At 40.7% G+C, this 18,403-nt stretch overlaps 1 protein-coding gene across 1 annotated transcript; it reads left to right on the top strand.

Annotated features, from left to right (window-relative positions):
* The first annotated feature begins 87 nt into the window (after positions 1-87).
* vimr2 (vimentin-related 2) lies at positions 88-17,874 on the top strand. Its single transcript, XM_017408329.3, has 10 exons — positions 88-350; positions 874-1,018; positions 1,118-1,267; positions 1,412-1,531; positions 5,868-5,963; positions 8,303-8,431; positions 9,581-9,712; positions 13,772-13,882; positions 14,020-14,144; positions 16,928-17,874. The coding sequence occupies exons 1-10, from the start codon at positions 241-243 to the stop codon at positions 16,965-16,967; spliced, it is 1,158 nt and encodes a 385-aa protein (XP_017263818.1). The 5' UTR covers positions 88-240; the 3' UTR covers positions 16,968-17,874.
* Positions 17,875-18,403: the final 529 nt, after the last annotated feature.

Raw genomic sequence — 18,403 nt, 5'->3', positions numbered from 1 at the left:
TTTATTTAAAAAGAAATAAAACTGTACAAAGCCACTGTGTGCTTCAGTTCCACTCCTTACAGAAGCCGTCCAGTAGATTTAGTAGTTTACTCCTCAGGTTCATGTGAAATCCTTACAGGCTGATGTTTGGGCTATTGTCGGCGTGCTTCACCTCGGCGCTACATTCTCACTCTCTGCGATTATAAAACCCACCTCACAGCTGTCGCCTGTTTGGATTTAATCCTGAATCTATCCAACATCATGGCCGTGCTCAGAGTCTCTTCTTACCGCAAAATGTTCGAGGACGACAGGTGGGGTGGAAACGGAGGCTCCAGTGTGCCGTTTGCAGGACAGTACCGGGCCTCTGTCAGGTCAGTGTGGATAACACGCTATTATTGAAATATCTGAACGTTTTTAACCCAAATCAAACATAAAGGAATTAAGTTTATATGGTTTAACTGATAGGTTTTGCCTAAATATCGGTGTGTAAACACAGTAATGTACTTTCTCTCATAAAATACACGCACAGCCGAGTTTTATTTTGCAATCCTGTCTTTAAAATCTATTATCATACTTTAAAATGTATTATTGTTTTGTAAAAGTATTTGAAAGTCTTTGTGTATTATCACTGTGGGAATAAAAATCCTGAATGTATGTCACTGATACTCATGAGGAACCTGAAATCTGAGCGCTGAAGGAAGGGACAGGTGCCTTTTGTTACTTTATGTCAGCACACTGTGTTCATATGGAGGACAGAAACGCACCGAGCCATTTGAAGAACGCTACTTTTTTACTCCAGAAGTCTCTTTGCATCAATGTTTTCCCTTTTTTTATGTTTGCAGCTTAACATTTCCTTTCAGTGCAAACCCAGTTTTTGGCTGTGTTTCCTTCCAGGGGTGCAGGTTTTGACAGATGTGGCTGTGAGCAGCTGAACTTTGAAGCTGCCGAGGCTCTGAACAAAGAGGGTTTGAGGCGGTTCGTCCAGGAGCGCACCGCTATCGCTGCCCTCAATGATCGCCTGGTCAAACTTATCGAACTGGTGAGGAAAACCGCGTCAGTGCTGCAAGTAATACTGTGTTTAGCGCTGTTTGTTTTTATTTTTCCCCTCTGTGCCGTGCCTTGTTAAATCTGTCTTCAGGCCCATTGTTACGAGGAGGAGAACGAGTATCTGGAACATCAGATCGCTGAGAAGTTGAGCAGTAAACCCGTTTCCTCCAGCGTCACCTCCGCTGCAGAAATACCTGACTACAGTTTGGACGCAGTGGTGGAAAAGCTGCGTAAACAGAAGGTAGAGCACTGCGGGGCGTGTCTGTTGCATGTTTCTCAGTATGATGGCATGCCTAAGGAGGGATTTCTCAGCCCACAAGCATCAGGTGGTCCGATCTGTTAGCTTGTAAAGATCCATAACTGCCTTCTCTGTGTCTGCTTGCAGGATGAGATTCTCCACGACAAAGAGGAGCTAAAGGAAGAGCTTGAACGTTTGTTGAAAGACTACGAGACGGCTGCTCATCAGAGGCTCCTCATCCAACAGGATCAACAAGATGTTTCAGAGGTAACATTTGTTATCTGTTCTGCATTGCCTCCAGTGGATTTATCTAAAATCTACAATGTGCTTATCTAAAATCATAACCTGACAAACAGCCACTGTGGACATGACAACAGTGTTGTTACATTCCTGGCATCTCATTAATAAAGTGAACTTTTTACTCAATCACTTCTGTATCAAACTAAACAGCACATATAAACATAATGAGGCATAACAGTTGTTATTGTCCTTTTAAATATTTTTATTTTATTATCAAGTTTCAGTCGCAGTACTTTTGCTGGTATGTTTGTGTTTAAGGGAGACAGGAAGACCCAGCTTGTTGATTTTAACAATAATGTCAAGCAGAGACGTTCCAGGGATTAGACAGGTCCAAGCGGCAGACTCTGCCTGACCTCAGGTTGTCAGAGAGTTCTCATTTGAGCAAAGCTTATCAGCAAAACAGAGCAAAGCCATCAGTTTCGTCATAACTAGAAGGCCGTATCACTTAGAGCAGTGGTGTCCAATCCTGATCCTGTTGGATCACTATCCTGCATGTTTTAGGTGTTTCTCTGCTCTGACATACCTGATTTAAATGACTGAGTGACTAACAGGCTTCTGCAGAATTTAAAGAGCTGCTGAAGAGCAGAGAAACATGTAAAACATGGAGGATGGTGCCCCTCCCTGCCTCATATTATCAGCATGTCTGGAAGTTTGCTGTTTTTTAGAGGAAATTATTTTTTATGTTTTATAGAACCAGAACAAAAGTAAAGTACCGTTATCATCTTGTTAGATGCAGATGGATTTGTCTCTGAACATCTCTTCCTTCTCATCATCCACAGTCTGCTTCTTTTCAGCCTTCTAACTCTGTTTCCTCATCGAAGGTGTTAAGAGGGATTATCTTTGTTTTTCGTAATGGAAATCAGTTTTCCTTGGCCTGATTTCTTTCTGTTCAATCGCAAACATTGACTCAGGTTTCTCTTCTTTTATTTTTAAGGTGCTTTTAAGGTGCTTTCTGCAGTTTTTCAGCTTTCTGCCTCGGTCCTCTGACGTCTTCATGGTCCACCTGTACGCTTCTGTTTCACAACCATATTATCTTGTTTGTACTTACTACAAAAAGTCTTTTTTTTTTTTAAATCCTTACAAGTGTTTCAGCTGGCAGCTCTCTTGTTGTCATGTTTCCTGTCAACCAAATCAGCCAGATGCAACAACTTGAAGAACCTTCTGAACTGTAGCCGAAAAGCAGAACCAAACAGAATCCTAACTTTAACAAAATACAACCTTTTATTGCATCTCTGTAGCAGGCTCTGGGTTTTGTGCTCCCAATCACATTTCCTTGACAGATATAATGTATTCAAGCTCACCTAAAGCATTTTTATGTGAAATAACCAGTTTTTTTTTTAGTCCTTGAGATTAACATCTTTTTCAGTGGAGATCTGGTCAAGATGGCACACCATTACAAAGTTACAAGCTAAAATTTTAAATTAAACACCAGAATACATAAACAAAATAAAACGAGCAGGAATCAACTTAATACAAGTACAAAGATCCAGCGTAAGACTCGCAGTTGCACTTTTAAGTTAAAGAAGACGTTATAAGACTTTTCAACTCTCCCAAAAAGACAAAAACATTAACATTTAGTGTGGTCTGAAGATTATTTCATGACTGAGGTGCAAAATAAGAGAACACTGTTCTACAGAGTTCAGAAAAAATCCTGAGCTCTCTAAAGAGGAGCCAACTCGAGGACTGCAACTCACAACAGGTCTTTATAAGACATTTATACAAATAGGATGGAAGTTTACACCACATAGCTTGGTACATAAAAACATACCAGTGTTGCTGTCTTGTTAGGTTTAAAAAAGGCCAAGAAATCAGATTATAAAGGACAGGGATGTGTACTAAACAGTGAATTTGTTGTATGTAATTAACTACAAAAACAAAGTGTGGAGGAACAGCGTGTGTTTAAATAATGTCACCAAGGTCAAGAACATTTAAAAATTTAATCTGAATAAACTTTCTCGACTGATTCATTTTGACAGGCTTTATTTTATTTATTATTCTTTTTACTAAACAGTCAATATGCAATCTAAGAGAAAGACTATCATACAGCCAAATACCCACATATTTATAAGATGATCCTCTTTGAATATAATCTCCCCCTACGGTAGAAATGTCAGTATTATCTGAAATCTGGGAGTAATGTCTGAAAAACAACTTGTATTTTGTTTTGTCCACATTAAGCATCAACTTTAAGCTGCACAGTGTTGCCTGCAGCTGCTTAAGGCAGTTAAATCAGCCCTTAAAACTATATAAAGTGTAGTGAAATGATATATAATATTTGTTTTCAAGTCAGTTGTTACATTTTTTTTTCTCCTGTTGTGATAAAGGCCTCTGACCACTGGGTGGCAGTGTTGACAAACGTCTCGACCTCCTTGCGTCTCAGTCGAACCTCGGTTCAGCTGCGCCTCTGCTGTATTAACCAGTCAGAGTCTGAGCTGCACTGAAACCTGAACCACCAACTTTTCCAACCCCCCCTCAGCCCCCACTCCCCTCCATCACACATGCCCGAACCCATCTCCTCGCAGCCGGACCAGATGCGAGGGAGGCTTTAATTTCTCCCTTACAGATGTAACACAGTTTTATAACACGGTGCCGTAATGTTCCCGCTGGCTCAGTTCTGTGGTTCTGAATTGGAAGCAGCTGCAGGGTGACAAGACTTGGTGGGAAATTGGCAGGAAGGTAGAGGAAGAGCAGAGATGTGGAGGAGAGGAGTGAATATACACACATCAGCCCACAACAAGCTGTAGTTCTAACTGGATCATAAAAAAGACATGTTCAGTTTGTTTTGATGTATACTTTGGCTGTTTTATTTTGCACCTGCTTTAAGTCGAGCCTCACGTATTTACTTTTTTGTTGTTGTTGTTGTTTTGTGATTTTTTTTTAATGTGGCCAGGACAAAACAAACTGTAAAAACAGAGCAAATGAAGGAACCGGAAAGTTTGGAACGAAAGAACGAAACAAATCCAGGTTGTTTTCAAAGGTGAACGCAGCTTTTTTTCCCCCAGCCTCGCATGTTTTTCATAGGGACATTAAACAAGAGGGAAATACGGTGAATTAGAGCAAGCCTGTACAAGTAAACATTTACAAATAAAAGGAAAAAGGAGTCTGAAATTGGAGTGTGTTGTTAGTTGTGGTCATGAACCCTATTTTTACCGAACTCATTAACTTTGTAAAGGTTTACAAAGTTTTTTAGGGTCATGCAGCTTTTATACTTCTTCAGTTTTATAATTTACAGCAAACGGATAAATCAAGCTGAACACAGAAAAACATTTAGTATTTTAGAAGCCAGATAAAAGAAAAAAAAATAAAATAAAAGCCTAGCATTCATTGAAGGAATGCATATCGCCTGCTGCCTTTCATGCCGGGGTTTTAAAACGAGATCATCTTATGCTGAGAAGGAACTGAGTCATATCCAGTTTGGTCAAACCTTGTAAGTAATATCTCCTGAGATGAGTTAGCGCTCAGAGTATGTGTTGTGGATGATGCTCAGCTACTACCACACCAAGTTTTACCTCAATATCTGTAAATCTGACTGAATTATAGTCATTTAGTCTTTGCTAAGGTTGTCCAGCTGTGGTGCTCATCTTGAACTGGGTTGATTCCAGATGTTAATAGTTTTAGATGCATGTCCAGTGATGAGTTTCTGACTGTTTTGATAAAATTCATCCAGTGGTTGAAGAGATATTTTACTAACAATTTCAAGCTCAGTGAAAATTAGACTTTTAATTTTAAAAAGGGCAACATAAATGGGGACACGTTTCATGAAGTTGAAACTTCCTGTTTCAACTTGTCATTTCAATTTGTCAGAGAAACCAGTTAAAATTGTTCAAACTGGTCAGAATGTGATTTAAAGTCTGTTTCAGGTCCCTGAACTCGGAGCATCGGCAACAGGACGGCCTTCCTTTCCCCCCCTAACCCCGTAACATTCCCAGCAAGGATCCACATGTGCACCACCAAACAGTCCCTTTTATGTAAACAGATATAAGTGCAGACGCCTGCAGTAATTGCATCCAATGCTGATTAATCGGGTTCTTTCAGAAGAAGCATATGAGCCGAGAATCCCTCCTGGCAGAATGATGTTTGTGTCGAGTTAGTCTCCTTCTCATCTTCCTCCTCCTCCTCCATTTTCCTCTGCATTGCAGTGTCTACTCGTGAATTAGGGTTGATGTGTTTGTGCTGCTGGCATCTAAAACAGGTGTTCACTGGGAAACAGCAACTTTTTTTATGTACCTTTTTGGTTTTTGTTCATTAAATTATAGACTTTTTACTTTCAGGGTGGTTTTCTGTAACCCGATTGTCTCTGCAGGAAGTGGATGCTGTGACAGCGGAGTGTTTGGCGCTGAGGGAACAAGTTGGTGTCTATGAGGAACAGCTGGCCAACATGGAGGCCCAGCACAAGACGGTGAGAGAAAGAAAGAGTTTGTAATTGCATTTTGATGAAGCAGGAACAGTTTATAGCTCTGAAAAATGTTTCGAAATGTAACTTTTTTCAGACAAGAGGGGTGGAAAAATGCTCTGGTCTCTGGTTCTAAACAGCTCTCTGACTCCTGACATATTTCTGAAACGTCTACTAATAGGACAAATTGGGGCTTACTAAAGCAAATTATGTTCAAATTTTGAGATAATCCTAATTTTTAAAAATATTTTGTTTCAAAGGAGCCAAATTTTTAGTTTTTGGGTATTCTTTGTCATGTTTTTGAATGTTTTTCCTCACTTTCAGTTCAGTTCTTCTATCTAATCATTTGCAGAGAAATGCTTTTTGTTTTTTAACCCACTGAATTATGAATCATCAAGCATAAAACGCCTGTAGGGCCGAAACCAAATCTCTCCAAAAACACAGTTTTCTTTAATTAATTTGTTTGCTAAACCCAGAATGGTTGTAAAGGAAAGTAAAACAGACATTTTCTGTACAAATGTTTTATTTTGAGCGACACCTTTTTGCTCATCCCTTGCTTTATGAGTCAGCGTAATTTAATACAGTTCAGGAGAAAACTGAAATTTGTAGAGAACCAAACACTAATAGATGTCTTTTATCAGGGTGAAATGTGTTTGTATATAAACAGTTCATACAATTCTTTTAGGTTTTCCTTTTTCTTTAAGTTTATTACAAACTGTATTTTTTTACATTTTGAGATTTTGCAAAGTTACAAACTCAAAAGTCCACACCAACGGGAGTTTCTTTCTCTCCCACAGAACCTGAAACTACCCATTACAGCTGGTTTGTAGTCCAGGCTTCTCCTCAATCGCTGGAGTCTCTTACAGTAAAACACGTGTTTTTATTTTTTTCTGCCCAGAGATTAGTCTGGCACACCTTAAAGTAAGAAAAGTGGCTGCCTCGCATCAATCCTTGGGACAAATTATCTGACCAGTCAGAGCAGACTGAACATTTTAGCAAAAAGAAGCAAAACAGCATTTTAAACAACAACAAAAGAAGAGAGGCAGCAGCAATGCAAGGCAAGAAGGAAATATTTTGTAGCACGTGTGATCTTCTTTTATTAGACTCTAAAACACATTATAAACCTGTACATGACTATAGACATGACATGGAGCTTACTGGATTCTTTCAGCTTTCTAAAATTCTTGTTTATCGACTCACAAACCTAACAGAGCTGCTTACTGAAAAAACAAAAAAATCAATCAAATTAATGACCACTTGTGTACGAATTACAAGACCTTCTTTAGCATTTAGAGCCACAAAGTTGAAGAGAAATCAATGAAAGGCAGAGATTTTTTTAAAAATCACAGCATCCAAAGGCCATTGCGAGGTATTTTACTTCATGAACAATCAACTTTATAGCTGAGACAAACTCCCAGACACATACAAGTGGTGACAGCTAGTTCACAGCTCACATCTGTTCAGTCTTTACTTTGGCTGTTTGTGGCAGATAAGCACAACTCTGCTGTCGAATTAAAATAAAATCATTTTTGGTCTCAAGGCACACTCCTGTTTAACAAAACAGAAGATGTCTGCATCAAAGTATCTTTTGGCAAGAAAAGAAAAAGAAAAATGAGCCTAAAGCTGTAAGTTGCTCCTTTGAATCGAGCCAGTTTGTTGCACACACCCTCCTGTCTGCATCCTCCACGGTTTTCTCCTCCTCACCAGAAGATGACAGACGCGGCCCAGCGTCACAGAGGCTGAAACAGCAGCAGCTCCATCACTCTGTTTTTCTCTGCAGAGCCGCCCGGCGTTTAACCCGCTCCCTCTGGAGCCTGCTCGATAACCCACAGTGTGGGAAACACGGCTAAATACCACATGAAAACAGACGTTCTCTTTGTTTTATCAACTGTTTTGTTATCGGCACGTCCACGTAACCAGTTTTTCCCCCCGACAAACTGGTAGCAGTGTCATTATTCAGGTGCGGCTAAAAGCAGGAAAAGGTTGAGTCCCACTGCAGTGCAGGCTTTTTCTCAGTGGCAGTTCATTTTCTCTGAACTGACTTTGTTTTATGTTGTTTTTTTTTTTTTTTCTTTTTAACTGAACTGGATACAATTTAAAGGTTTTAATGCATGCTGTGGCCTCTGTTGTGCTGGAAGCATTTGTGTCATGGTTTCAGATCACCTTAAAGGATCTCAGCAGTGGTGCCTTGTTTACATATGTACTTCTCTTTGCATCGTGGAGTTAGAAGTAGTTTTTGTGCGCCGCTTAAATTCGAAGGCAGACAATGGTGTTTTTGCTCACGTGTGTGTGTGTTCGCCAAAATATCTATCATCAGTGTGTATTTGTATATGTTACATGTGCAGGAAGCAGAGAGTCTGCTAAAGCCAGATGAAAGAACTCTGAATGCAGCGGTGATGAGATTTGGCAGCCCTGACATCACTCCGGCCTTGGATGTAAAGGAGTACTACTGCCAGCTGGCTGAGAGCCTCCAGGTACGACTTAAGACACAAAACACGCCAAGAAAAAGTTTCAAAGCACAGCTCTGTTTCTGGATCTAGACGCACTCACACACACGAATGTTTCCAAACAAGCCTCGTGAATACGCAACTGTGATACACGGATTTATATTTTCTTTTTAAAATGTTTATCACCCTTTATTGTAACACTTCTGCTCTTTTGTGAGATTTTGTTTTTAGTGCCAGTCTTTATTTTGGAAGAGTTGTGGTGCTGCTCTCGTTTAATTAAACACTTTGATTTATTCGCCCTCCTTTGTCAGACACCCGCTCCTCATCCTCCTCCTCCTCACCTTCCTCCCCCTCTGCCCCTCTGAAATGGCCTGGTCAGGTCCGGACATAAATCTCAGCTTTCACAAATCACGCTGCGATCCTCCTACTTGTTTTCTTTACTTCCCTAACACAACACACGAGGAGAACTTGAGAATCGGAGCTGAAGTTCTGGACCCAAACAGAACCCGTTTGTCCACCTCTGTATGCGTGTTGCAGCCCGTTGGGGTCAGACTCCTAACTCCGGTGGGTCTGACCCCCTCTGAGGTGAGGATGTCTGCAGGTTCAGAGGTCAGAGCTGTAATCAGACTGCAGGCCGCCTTCCCAGGCTTCCCAGCAGCTCTGCAGTGGACGCTGGTGTGTGTGTGTGTGTGTGTGTCTGGGGAGATATTAGGGAAGACTATTGGGCACATTTCGATATATTTGTGTGTCTGACTGGAGGTGTCGGTGTGTTTCTCTTCCTCCCTCTCATTCAGTGTCTCCCGTCGCCAGCTGGACAGCGTCCCGTTCGCTCCTGGCCTCCATTATGAGACACAATTGTCTCGATGCTAAAATGATTATTGCTTTTAAACATCGATGGTGATTGCTGGCTGTCTCCCACACACCTGTGCGTCCTCGTGCTGCTTGTTTCAGCTGCATCTTTTTCCATTTAGTTTCAAATTAGGCGCACGCACAGAGAGCTCTGCCCGTCCAGCGCCGTGACAGACTTGTTGCTTCCCCCTCCCCCCGCCAAAGTGGAAAGTCTCATAAAGTCTTGTTTATTGTTGTTTCTTTGTGTTTGGGAACTCAAACTGATTCTTTTTCTCATACATTCAGGCTTTTACATTTGCTCTGTGTGGTGATTGTTTGTCTCTCCAGTTCGAGTGCAGTGCATCCTCTTCTGCTGTGGCTCGTAAAGGTGATGGAAAGAAACTGGAAGTGGGAGGAGCTTCAGGGTCAAAGGTCAAAGACCTGCCAGAGATAAATGACGTGAGAGAGATGAAGACGCTGGTGAGTGAGCTTCCCCGCTCTTCTTTTTTCTCATTCTTCTTTAAATGATGGATTTCAGTCAAAATCCCAAACCCTAATTTGATTAAAACAACATGTTACAGATTAAAATAACATTTTTTAATGTCTTATTAATGCAGATGGTTTGTGTTTTTCTTGAGTTAATCATGTCTGAATTCTACTATATCTAAAGATCCCTTAAAGACTTGCACATTTAAAAACAACTTGAGATATCATCATAAATCGATATATTCAGGATAAAGTAATGAGTCTCATTTAGCTTAGATTGAATTTAATCAAATATCACTGAGCGACTCCAGTTATAGAAGAGATTTATGTAAAATCCACTGACAGGACTCACCGAACTGTAACAGTATTTCTGATTTTCTTTATGAAGATTTTATTTTTTTAAACTTAACAAATCATGTAAGGTTACTTATTTTTTGCTGCCACCAGAAGCAACCGTGGAAGCTGGAACGTTTCATGTCAGCTGTACAATATTTATTATTTTTGGATCTTATTCTAAAACTTTATTTGGTTTTTCTTAATGCGTTTCTGGTGTTCTGTGAATTCAGTCCGGTAAAATTATGCGTCTCTAAAGAAATATCTGAGCATTTTCTGAATGTGGCCTTTCTTGTCATGAGATGATAGAATTAGACTCTCATGTCTGAAGTCTGAATAAGACATACAGCCCGCAGCTGGGCGGCTTAGCTGAGCAAAATAACACTAAAAGACTGAGACCATCGTGTGAACATAAAAAACTGTGGCTTTATGAGGGCTTATGTGCTGTTTTAGTTCCTGTCTGGATCCCGTCACGTTCTGGATCTTATTGAACGCTATCCATAAGTTTCCCAAACAGCCAGATTTACTTTGGGCTCATTTAGCTGATTTCTGTTGGTGGTATCATAGTTTCTGTACAAACACAAGAGCACTAAATATCAGTTTTTCTCATCTGTATTTCACCAACTATATGAATTTCCCCAAATGTATTTTAGTAAGAAAAACATTAGCCCTGTAGTATGATGGAGCTTAGCAGATGGATAGATGTTGTTTTTACCAAAGCCTGGATCGTTTCTTCTCCAAACACATACCTGTGTTCACGCCACGGGAAAAGAGAACATATCAGGTTTATTTAGTTGTTCTTTTGCAAACTTGTGACATAGTTAGGGTGTAGGAAAGGTTCCCCCTTTAATGACTCTTCTGTATGAAGGTCATATTTATACAGGTGTGACTGCACAGTAAAACTGTGCACCATCACTCCGGTGTCTTCTAAATCTTCCTAAACCTCTTTTTTTTTTCAGTCAAAGACTTAACAACCGTTTGAGTATTTCCCTTGAATGGTTTCATTATCTTTCAGACTTGAACTTGCTCTCAAACGATTCCGTAAGCTGACATTTCTTAATTTCATGTCAAACTAAGAAAATGGCATGAGCAGTTGGTTTTATAAGGGCTTTGACATTTTAATTATCTGTAAAATGCAAATGAAGGTCACTGGTGAAGATTAACTGGAAGCTCGACACTCGAGCTTTTGCACGGCAGCTCGTTTTGTTCGTCTCTGAAATTGCACAAAACAAAACAAAAAGACTGATGCACTCGTGCCCACCCTTTTAGTCTTCAAAATTTAAAGTTGCGATGAGCAGAAAATGAAATGTTTCACTGCAACGTGGGCTGTCCATTTAAAAAAAAACGTGATAACAGCATCAGTTGCAAAGTCAATATGGCCATAAATGACATGTAAAAGAAGTTATCAAGCCTTCAGCTGACTTTGGATATAACATTATTTTCTATGCTTGTTAGTGAAACAAATAAAACAAATAAAAGTAAAACATTGATGCACACTAATCTTTATATGTGTTGAGATGATGAGGCTATTTTCATGCTTGTTAAGGATAAATGGCAATAATATCATCAGTACACCAAACTAAATGTGCCAGTAAAAATACTTCTACATCTACTACAACTGTCGAGAAATAAATCTTTTATTTTTTTATTTTTTGCAGGGTCAAATCAATCAGTTGTTTTAGTTACCACCCAGTGATACAGGTACTTTGATATATTTTGAACCCTTTAAGTAACAAAAACTGGATGAATCAGAGTTAGCTTTGCATCAGTTTCTGCCTGAAAGTTGGTGATAAAATTGATAAAGGGAGCGGAGAACAGCTGAGCGACAGCAGAGCTACAGTGTGGGGGATCTGGCTGACCAGTGTTTACTCTGAGGACACTTTCAGCAGGAGATGTGAATGGCCGGGCTGCAGGTCAGACGGGATTTATCATCCTCCCTGTCTTTAGTTATTAGATGCACTCTTTCAGACGGTCTGCAGAGACAGAAATATTTCAAACTTCACACACACATGTGAAGGAATAAAAAAAAATAAAAAAGGCAGCCTTGAGAGGCTAATTAGATTCAGGTAAAGTCACTTTAATTAAAAACAGAAACTACCTTCTCTCCATCAGCCGTCTCACCACAGCTGGCACCTGACCACATCTGTAACAAACACGGTGGTTTGGTTCTCATTACTGCGGCTGTGGCTTTACTTCCAGCTCTTTAAATAAACAGAGCGCCTCTGTAACCACAGCAGAACTCCTCCAACATCATCTACTTCTCTCTAACACACGACACACAAGCCCCGATCGGGTCACTCCAGCCTGACAGATGGACAGCTCGGCTCGATCTGCCCTGTTTCCTCTCTCGCCTGTGATGGATGCTCCGGGTCTGCTTTCTCACTGAGACACAACATAGCCAAACAAACAGATTGCAATGAAATCAGCCCGGACTCAAGAGTGTATATAATAGAGCAGGCTCTGATGGCGTTGTACGCCGCTGCTCACATATACATACAAGGCCAGACTCCACTTATCATGCCAGGCAGAAGGGAGGAGAGTGGTCGCGTTTTGGCTCGGCCAGTTTGAGCCTGAGAGTTGTAACCGGGTTGTCTTCTGCTCACATGATCTCACTGAAATACGAGCGGGACCGGCTGGATCCCCATCTGGCTGTGACAGCTAATTGTTGAACTTTTGTGATTATTATAATTACTCATGGACGGACTTCACAGATGCAGACACCGGCGGAGAGATGTTCCTCAAAGTAACCTGGTCAGTCCGTGTTTGCCTTCGATTTGAGCTCAATTTCTACCAATTTTCAAGACAAAAATTATTATACGTAATCTGAAAGTGGAAGCTCAAAGTAACCCAGCCAAAGAGAAATATTCCCTATTTAATTCCTGTGGTTTTATGGCCTGAAACTTGTGCCCTTGTCTTCCCTGTTTACAGTCGTAGCCGGCAGCTGTTAGCATTAACGTTTCTACGGCCATGCTGACCGTTGCAATTCATCCAATTATTGTGGAAATATTTTGCCCTAAAACCACAAATTTGAACCTTGTGGTAAAGGCTGGATAAATTGTCAGGGGGAATCACTAAAGTCAGTGTAAGTCGTCATCTGGAAACAATGAACGTCTGTACAAATTTTGATGGCAATCCATTAGGTTTACATTTAGATATTTCCATCTGGATCACATTGGGGGGGTTATTGTACTCACGTGGCTGCTAGGACTGATAAAATGCTCTAACAAGGACAAATTAGAGCGAAAAGACAAGCAAATATTGGATCTGTGGTCCTCAAGTTGTCAGAAAAATGGTACAACTAAATGTTAATCTTTGTCTGCTGGATTTGAAATTATAAGTACAGACTTTTCTGTATCTGTTCAGCCGTTTTCTTTACCTGCTACTCCATTCAGGGTCGGGGAAACAGGTGCCTATCTTTTTCTGTATTTCAAGAAATAAATTCAAATTTAAAATGCCTGATAATTGTGAGCATCATTGTATTTACAAGCAGACACCATAACAAGGGCTGTATAATGTTTGTATTAATGCACAAATACGGTTTAATATCAAGTCTTTTATGTGAGCTAAATAAATGTTCTTGTTGTTGAATTGTAAAAAGGCCATAAAAGGAAAATGATGTTGTAGTTGGGCGTTATGAAAAAAAATAAATCTATAATTGATGTTTGTTTGCAGATATATGTTAAATGAATCCCTTCTAGATGTCGTTTTGTCTTCCTGCAGATTTCAGAGCTGCAAAAAGAACTCGCTGAGCTTGAAAAGTGTAACGAGGAGTTGGAGGGTGAGGTTGAGATGAAGATGGCTGCATACGTGGACGAAGTTGAAGAGTTGGAGGTAAAGGAGGGGAGTGAATATTTTGAACGCAGCCTGGCATGAACCAGTGCTCTGAGCTAATTTTTCCTTTTTGATCTCGTTCCTCTCTGTACATCCCACCATGTGTGGGCATGTCTTGTTGTTTGGGTGTTATTCAGTGTACTATAGATGAAATCAAGCAGCAGGAGGTTGATCTCGAGGCGCAGATGGAGGAGCAGTGTGAAGAGAACAAGAAGCTGCTCAATCAGAAGATGGCGAGAGACATGGAGATCGCTGCTTACAGGTCAGAAAATCGAATGTCCAACTTTTTTGTGCATATTGATAAAAGAAGCACTCTCACAAGAAGTGGCACAGAAATTGTATAACAATTACAGTGTAAACACCAGAAAATCATATTGATATTTAACATTTTTGCAAAACTGTGACAAAATAAATCTTTTCCACTTTTAACAAAACAATAAAGAGGAAAGGAGAGGATCGGTGATGTTAGTCCACAAACTGTAGCACAGACAGTCAACATTTTCTAAAGTTACTTCACTTTTTGATTTATCAGTCACTCATTGTTAGTTTAGTTTTGAGGCGCCACCGCTGTGAACGTTTGCAGCTTTTACACATTCTGGAGAGAGGCTGAGCTGACATTTTACCTTTAACTCCATAAACTACGCCGTGATCATAAATACAAAGCTCCCTGTGGTCCTCTTCATTAAGCTTCATTATTTTAAAGGTAGGGTAAACTTTATTATCCCTGAGGCCCAATTCGTTATGCAGGCAGTAGAGAGTGAGTACAAATAAATACCAACAGTACAAAATACAGTTATGGGCTTCTAACGCTTCAGTTGGGCAGATCAGGTCAGATTGTTAATAAGGCCAGCGTTTGAAAACACCCACGCTGTGGTGTGGCCAGCAGGGTTTATCGCAAAGACTTGAGCAAAGTATGATTCAGTTGTTAGTATAACCGTCAGTCAAACCGTCGCCATTTATTCCAACAAAAACACTGCAAGTTTATCATGTTCTCTTTTATGTGCTCATTAATATATCAGCTCTACTATCTGATTGCATTTGTACCACAAAGACTCTGAGGCGTCGCTGACATGTATTGTGTGTACATGGCAGGGGTCAAATGAAAACATCTGTCCTTCATATTATTTAAAAGTGTCAAAAACAGCTGACCCTTGTTGGTTCGAAGAACTGGGCAAAACAGATGGTGGTCCTGAGATATTATCATAAGATTTAAATCAACTTGATGCTTAGTTTACATTTGACAGTGTTCAAATATGAACAGATAACCTTTGATGCAACTGTTGTAAATAGATTTCTACAAAGCACCACCCGGAGTAATGCAAGAATTAGTTTATAGGCCAGAATCGTGCTCCTTGTACAGCGTCATCTTGACATTCATGACTCCCTCATGAGAGGTTTCTGGAGATAAAAAGCCACTTCCTGTGTCTGCTGGGGTCACAGGAAGTTGCTCCTGGATGCGATGCAGTTTCCTGGATGTGGCCTTGAAGGTTTGGTTCACTGGGGTTGTTCAACTATCTGCCATCCTGGTATGTGAAGTGACGCACTTCTGCTGCACCATCCCGTTGCCACAGACTTCCTGCTCTCATGCCCGTCCCACCACACGTGACCCAGAAGGGGGCCCTGCTGCTGGTCTGAGCTCACACACTCAACATACCTTATAAGAATGAGCAAAGAGGACCTTTCACTGTCAGAGCTGTGAGGTTGGCCGCTGCCAGCTTCCTCTCCATGCCAGCCTGTTAATGTCACCCCCCCCCCCAACCCTCCCAGCCCCCACCTTTGACACATTTACTAATTCGCCACAGTTTTAGTTCACTCTCATTACCAAACACAGACTGTCACAAAGAGATTTCAGGCTCAGGAAAGGCACACAGGCCATGCCAACTTTCCGTCTTTTCCTTTTTTACTCAGCAGTGTTTTTATCCTTGATTAAGGCCATGAATAAGAAATGAAAATGGTTGTTGCTTATTCTCTGCATACCGAAGCAAACCGTCTGCTCTTCATACGATAATGACCCCCAGCTGCCATTACTAGAAGGTTTATTACTGGTGATAGGATCACAGAGCAGTTTGGGCAGATGTTCGCTGCTTTTCCTTACTACAAGTGTGAACTATATGAGACGGTAACTCATTATTCTGTTGTTGTGCGCCACAGAAACAAGCAGCTCAAACAAGGATCCTTTTTGACTCAGACTGTACTTTACTCCTTCCTTCATTTGTAAGGTAATAAATTGTCTAGTCCATACGGTGTCTTAAAATAGGTAAACACAACCTCAAATAAACAACAAAAGACTGAATACAAAAGCAAATATTCAGTCAACAAAACCTAAACCCCCCTCTCTTAACAGCAAGTGTCACTTGACAGTTTAACTGTAATAACTTGGTGTAATGGTTTTCTTTATTACCTTATTAGTGTCTCACATTGTTGTAAAGGAATTTTACCCCCTCTCTTTTTTTTTACAATGTTGCTTCAAGTTTATAGAGGTTTGCAGGCATTTGTATGCAGAGCTCTCTTGAAGTCTCACCTCAGCATTTTAATCAGGTTGAGGTCTGGACTTAGACTGGGGCCAATGCAGCACCGTGATTCTTTTCTCTTTCAGTCATTGTGTTGTAAATTTGCTGCTGCGCTTGTGATCATTGTCCTGTTTTATGACCCAGTTTGGGCCAAGCTTCATCTGTCAGACAGATGACTTCTCACCTTTGACTTGAAAATGCTTTAGTTCACGGTCGACTCAAAGGCTGCAAGGTGCCCACGTCCTGTGGCTGCAAAACAAGCCCAAATCAGCAGTCCTCCACCACCGTGTGTGACAGTTATCGAGGTGTTTGCGCCTTGCTGACCGTCACACACAAACATGTTTGGTTTGTGCCAAAAATGATGTTGTAAATTGTGGTCAGACATCTTAATTTTGGTTTTGTCTGTCCAGTGGATGTCGTTAGAAATGCTTCGTGTTTTGTTTAAATGCAGTTTTGTAACTGTACCTGTGCGAGTTGTAATCTGTGTGTCGTGTTTTACGTGCCCGGTGTGTTTTTGTGTGTTTGTGTGGTTCAGGAGTCTGGTGGAGGAGGAGGAGAGGCTGTGCAGCCTGTGAATAAAGCCTGAAGACTCACATTGACTGGATGGATTTTGGCTGGATACTTCTCTGACACATGGATTAGAAAACGGACAAAAACTAAACATAAAAAACAAAACAGATCCTAAAGCAGCACCTTGATAAAGCTTGACGTACCGATGCAGCAGTTTGAGTAAATGTATGCTTATCGTGACAGATTATTGCTGTCTGGAGGCCTAAACTAGGCCGTTGATAACGGGTCGCTTGGCAGATGACCTGGAGGCTCTCAAGAAAGATGGACCTGTCGAAAACGTATACGGGGGCTGCGCTGTGGGTGTATATCTACTCAGTGTCTGGAAGTGATATTTCCTTAAGTGGATTTTATCTTCACCAGGCCACTGATTCATAAACGGTTTGTCCCCTCTTTGTCGAAGGATGTTCACACAAACAGACACGCAACGACATGGCTCCACAGAGTCACTTCTGCTCTGACACCACCTCGTTCATCACTCCATCTCTGTCTGATTATTGGCTCTTAACCTGTGACCCCTTCACTGTTATCAAACCTACTGACAGGCCTCTCCACAGTAACTAAAAGCATCTCACCTTCCTTTTGTTTTTACAGCCATATTTTCATGTTGCTTCTGACAGTAAAGTGTGCAGCGCTGTGTTTGCTTTTCAAATGGTTCATGAAGTTGTTTTTCTGCACTTAAAACGAGCACCTGGATTTTTCGACAAGAAAACACTGAGTGATTCATTATTTCCTCTTTGAAAATCAGTGTCCCAATTTGCTGTCATTTCAGGAATAAGTGCTTGGTAATACATTCCTCACTAATCTCAACGCTAGAGCAGTCTGTTATAAATCATTTCTGGTTCCTGCCTCTGCAAAAGCATTAAAATGTACTTGGGATGTAGATTAAATAAAACTTGTTGCCTGAGAGATCAATTCATAACGTGTGGCTTCTGTTAACTGCTTGTGCACAGGACTTTCTTTGTGCCGTCAAACTTCGAGGAGAGCAGAGGGATTCACGCTGAATGTTTTCATCCTTAGCATGAGGTTTGAACATTCCCAGGATCTGAAAGGCTTGTTAGCTCCCCCGTAAAGATGAAAAATGTCACTAATAACAGATCAGATAAGATTAGCCACGGTCAGTGAGCTTGTCCCTCAGTAATAACTGAGCTTGGGTTCTGGTGAAGGTGGCTGTAGAGACGTGTTTAACTGTTCAGGCAGGAAATGAGTGTGTCATAAAAGGAAGCTACTGTCTGCTTTCTTAGAGTTCAAACTAGAGGTTTTACTTTTTGTTTTTCTTTCTGAAAAGCTCTATAATTTTTATATAAACTATATATACCATGGTGGTGTTGAACCCCCATCTCTGCTCCGTCATCTTTAAAAAAAAAAATGAGAACATTTGTGAGGAAGATTAAAAAGAGGCTTTGTGTTTGCCAACTTCTACCTTTTTTTTTTGCTGATCAAA

The sequence above is a fragment of the Kryptolebias marmoratus genome, linkage group LG9, assembly GCF_001649575.2.
Source record: "Kryptolebias marmoratus isolate JLee-2015 linkage group LG9, ASM164957v2, whole genome shotgun sequence".
In the NCBI taxonomy this organism is placed as follows: Eukaryota; Metazoa; Chordata; class Actinopteri; order Cyprinodontiformes; family Rivulidae; genus Kryptolebias; species Kryptolebias marmoratus.
The sequence above is the reverse complement of the archived record's forward strand: the minus strand, read 5'-3'. Positions and strand labels throughout refer to the sequence as shown.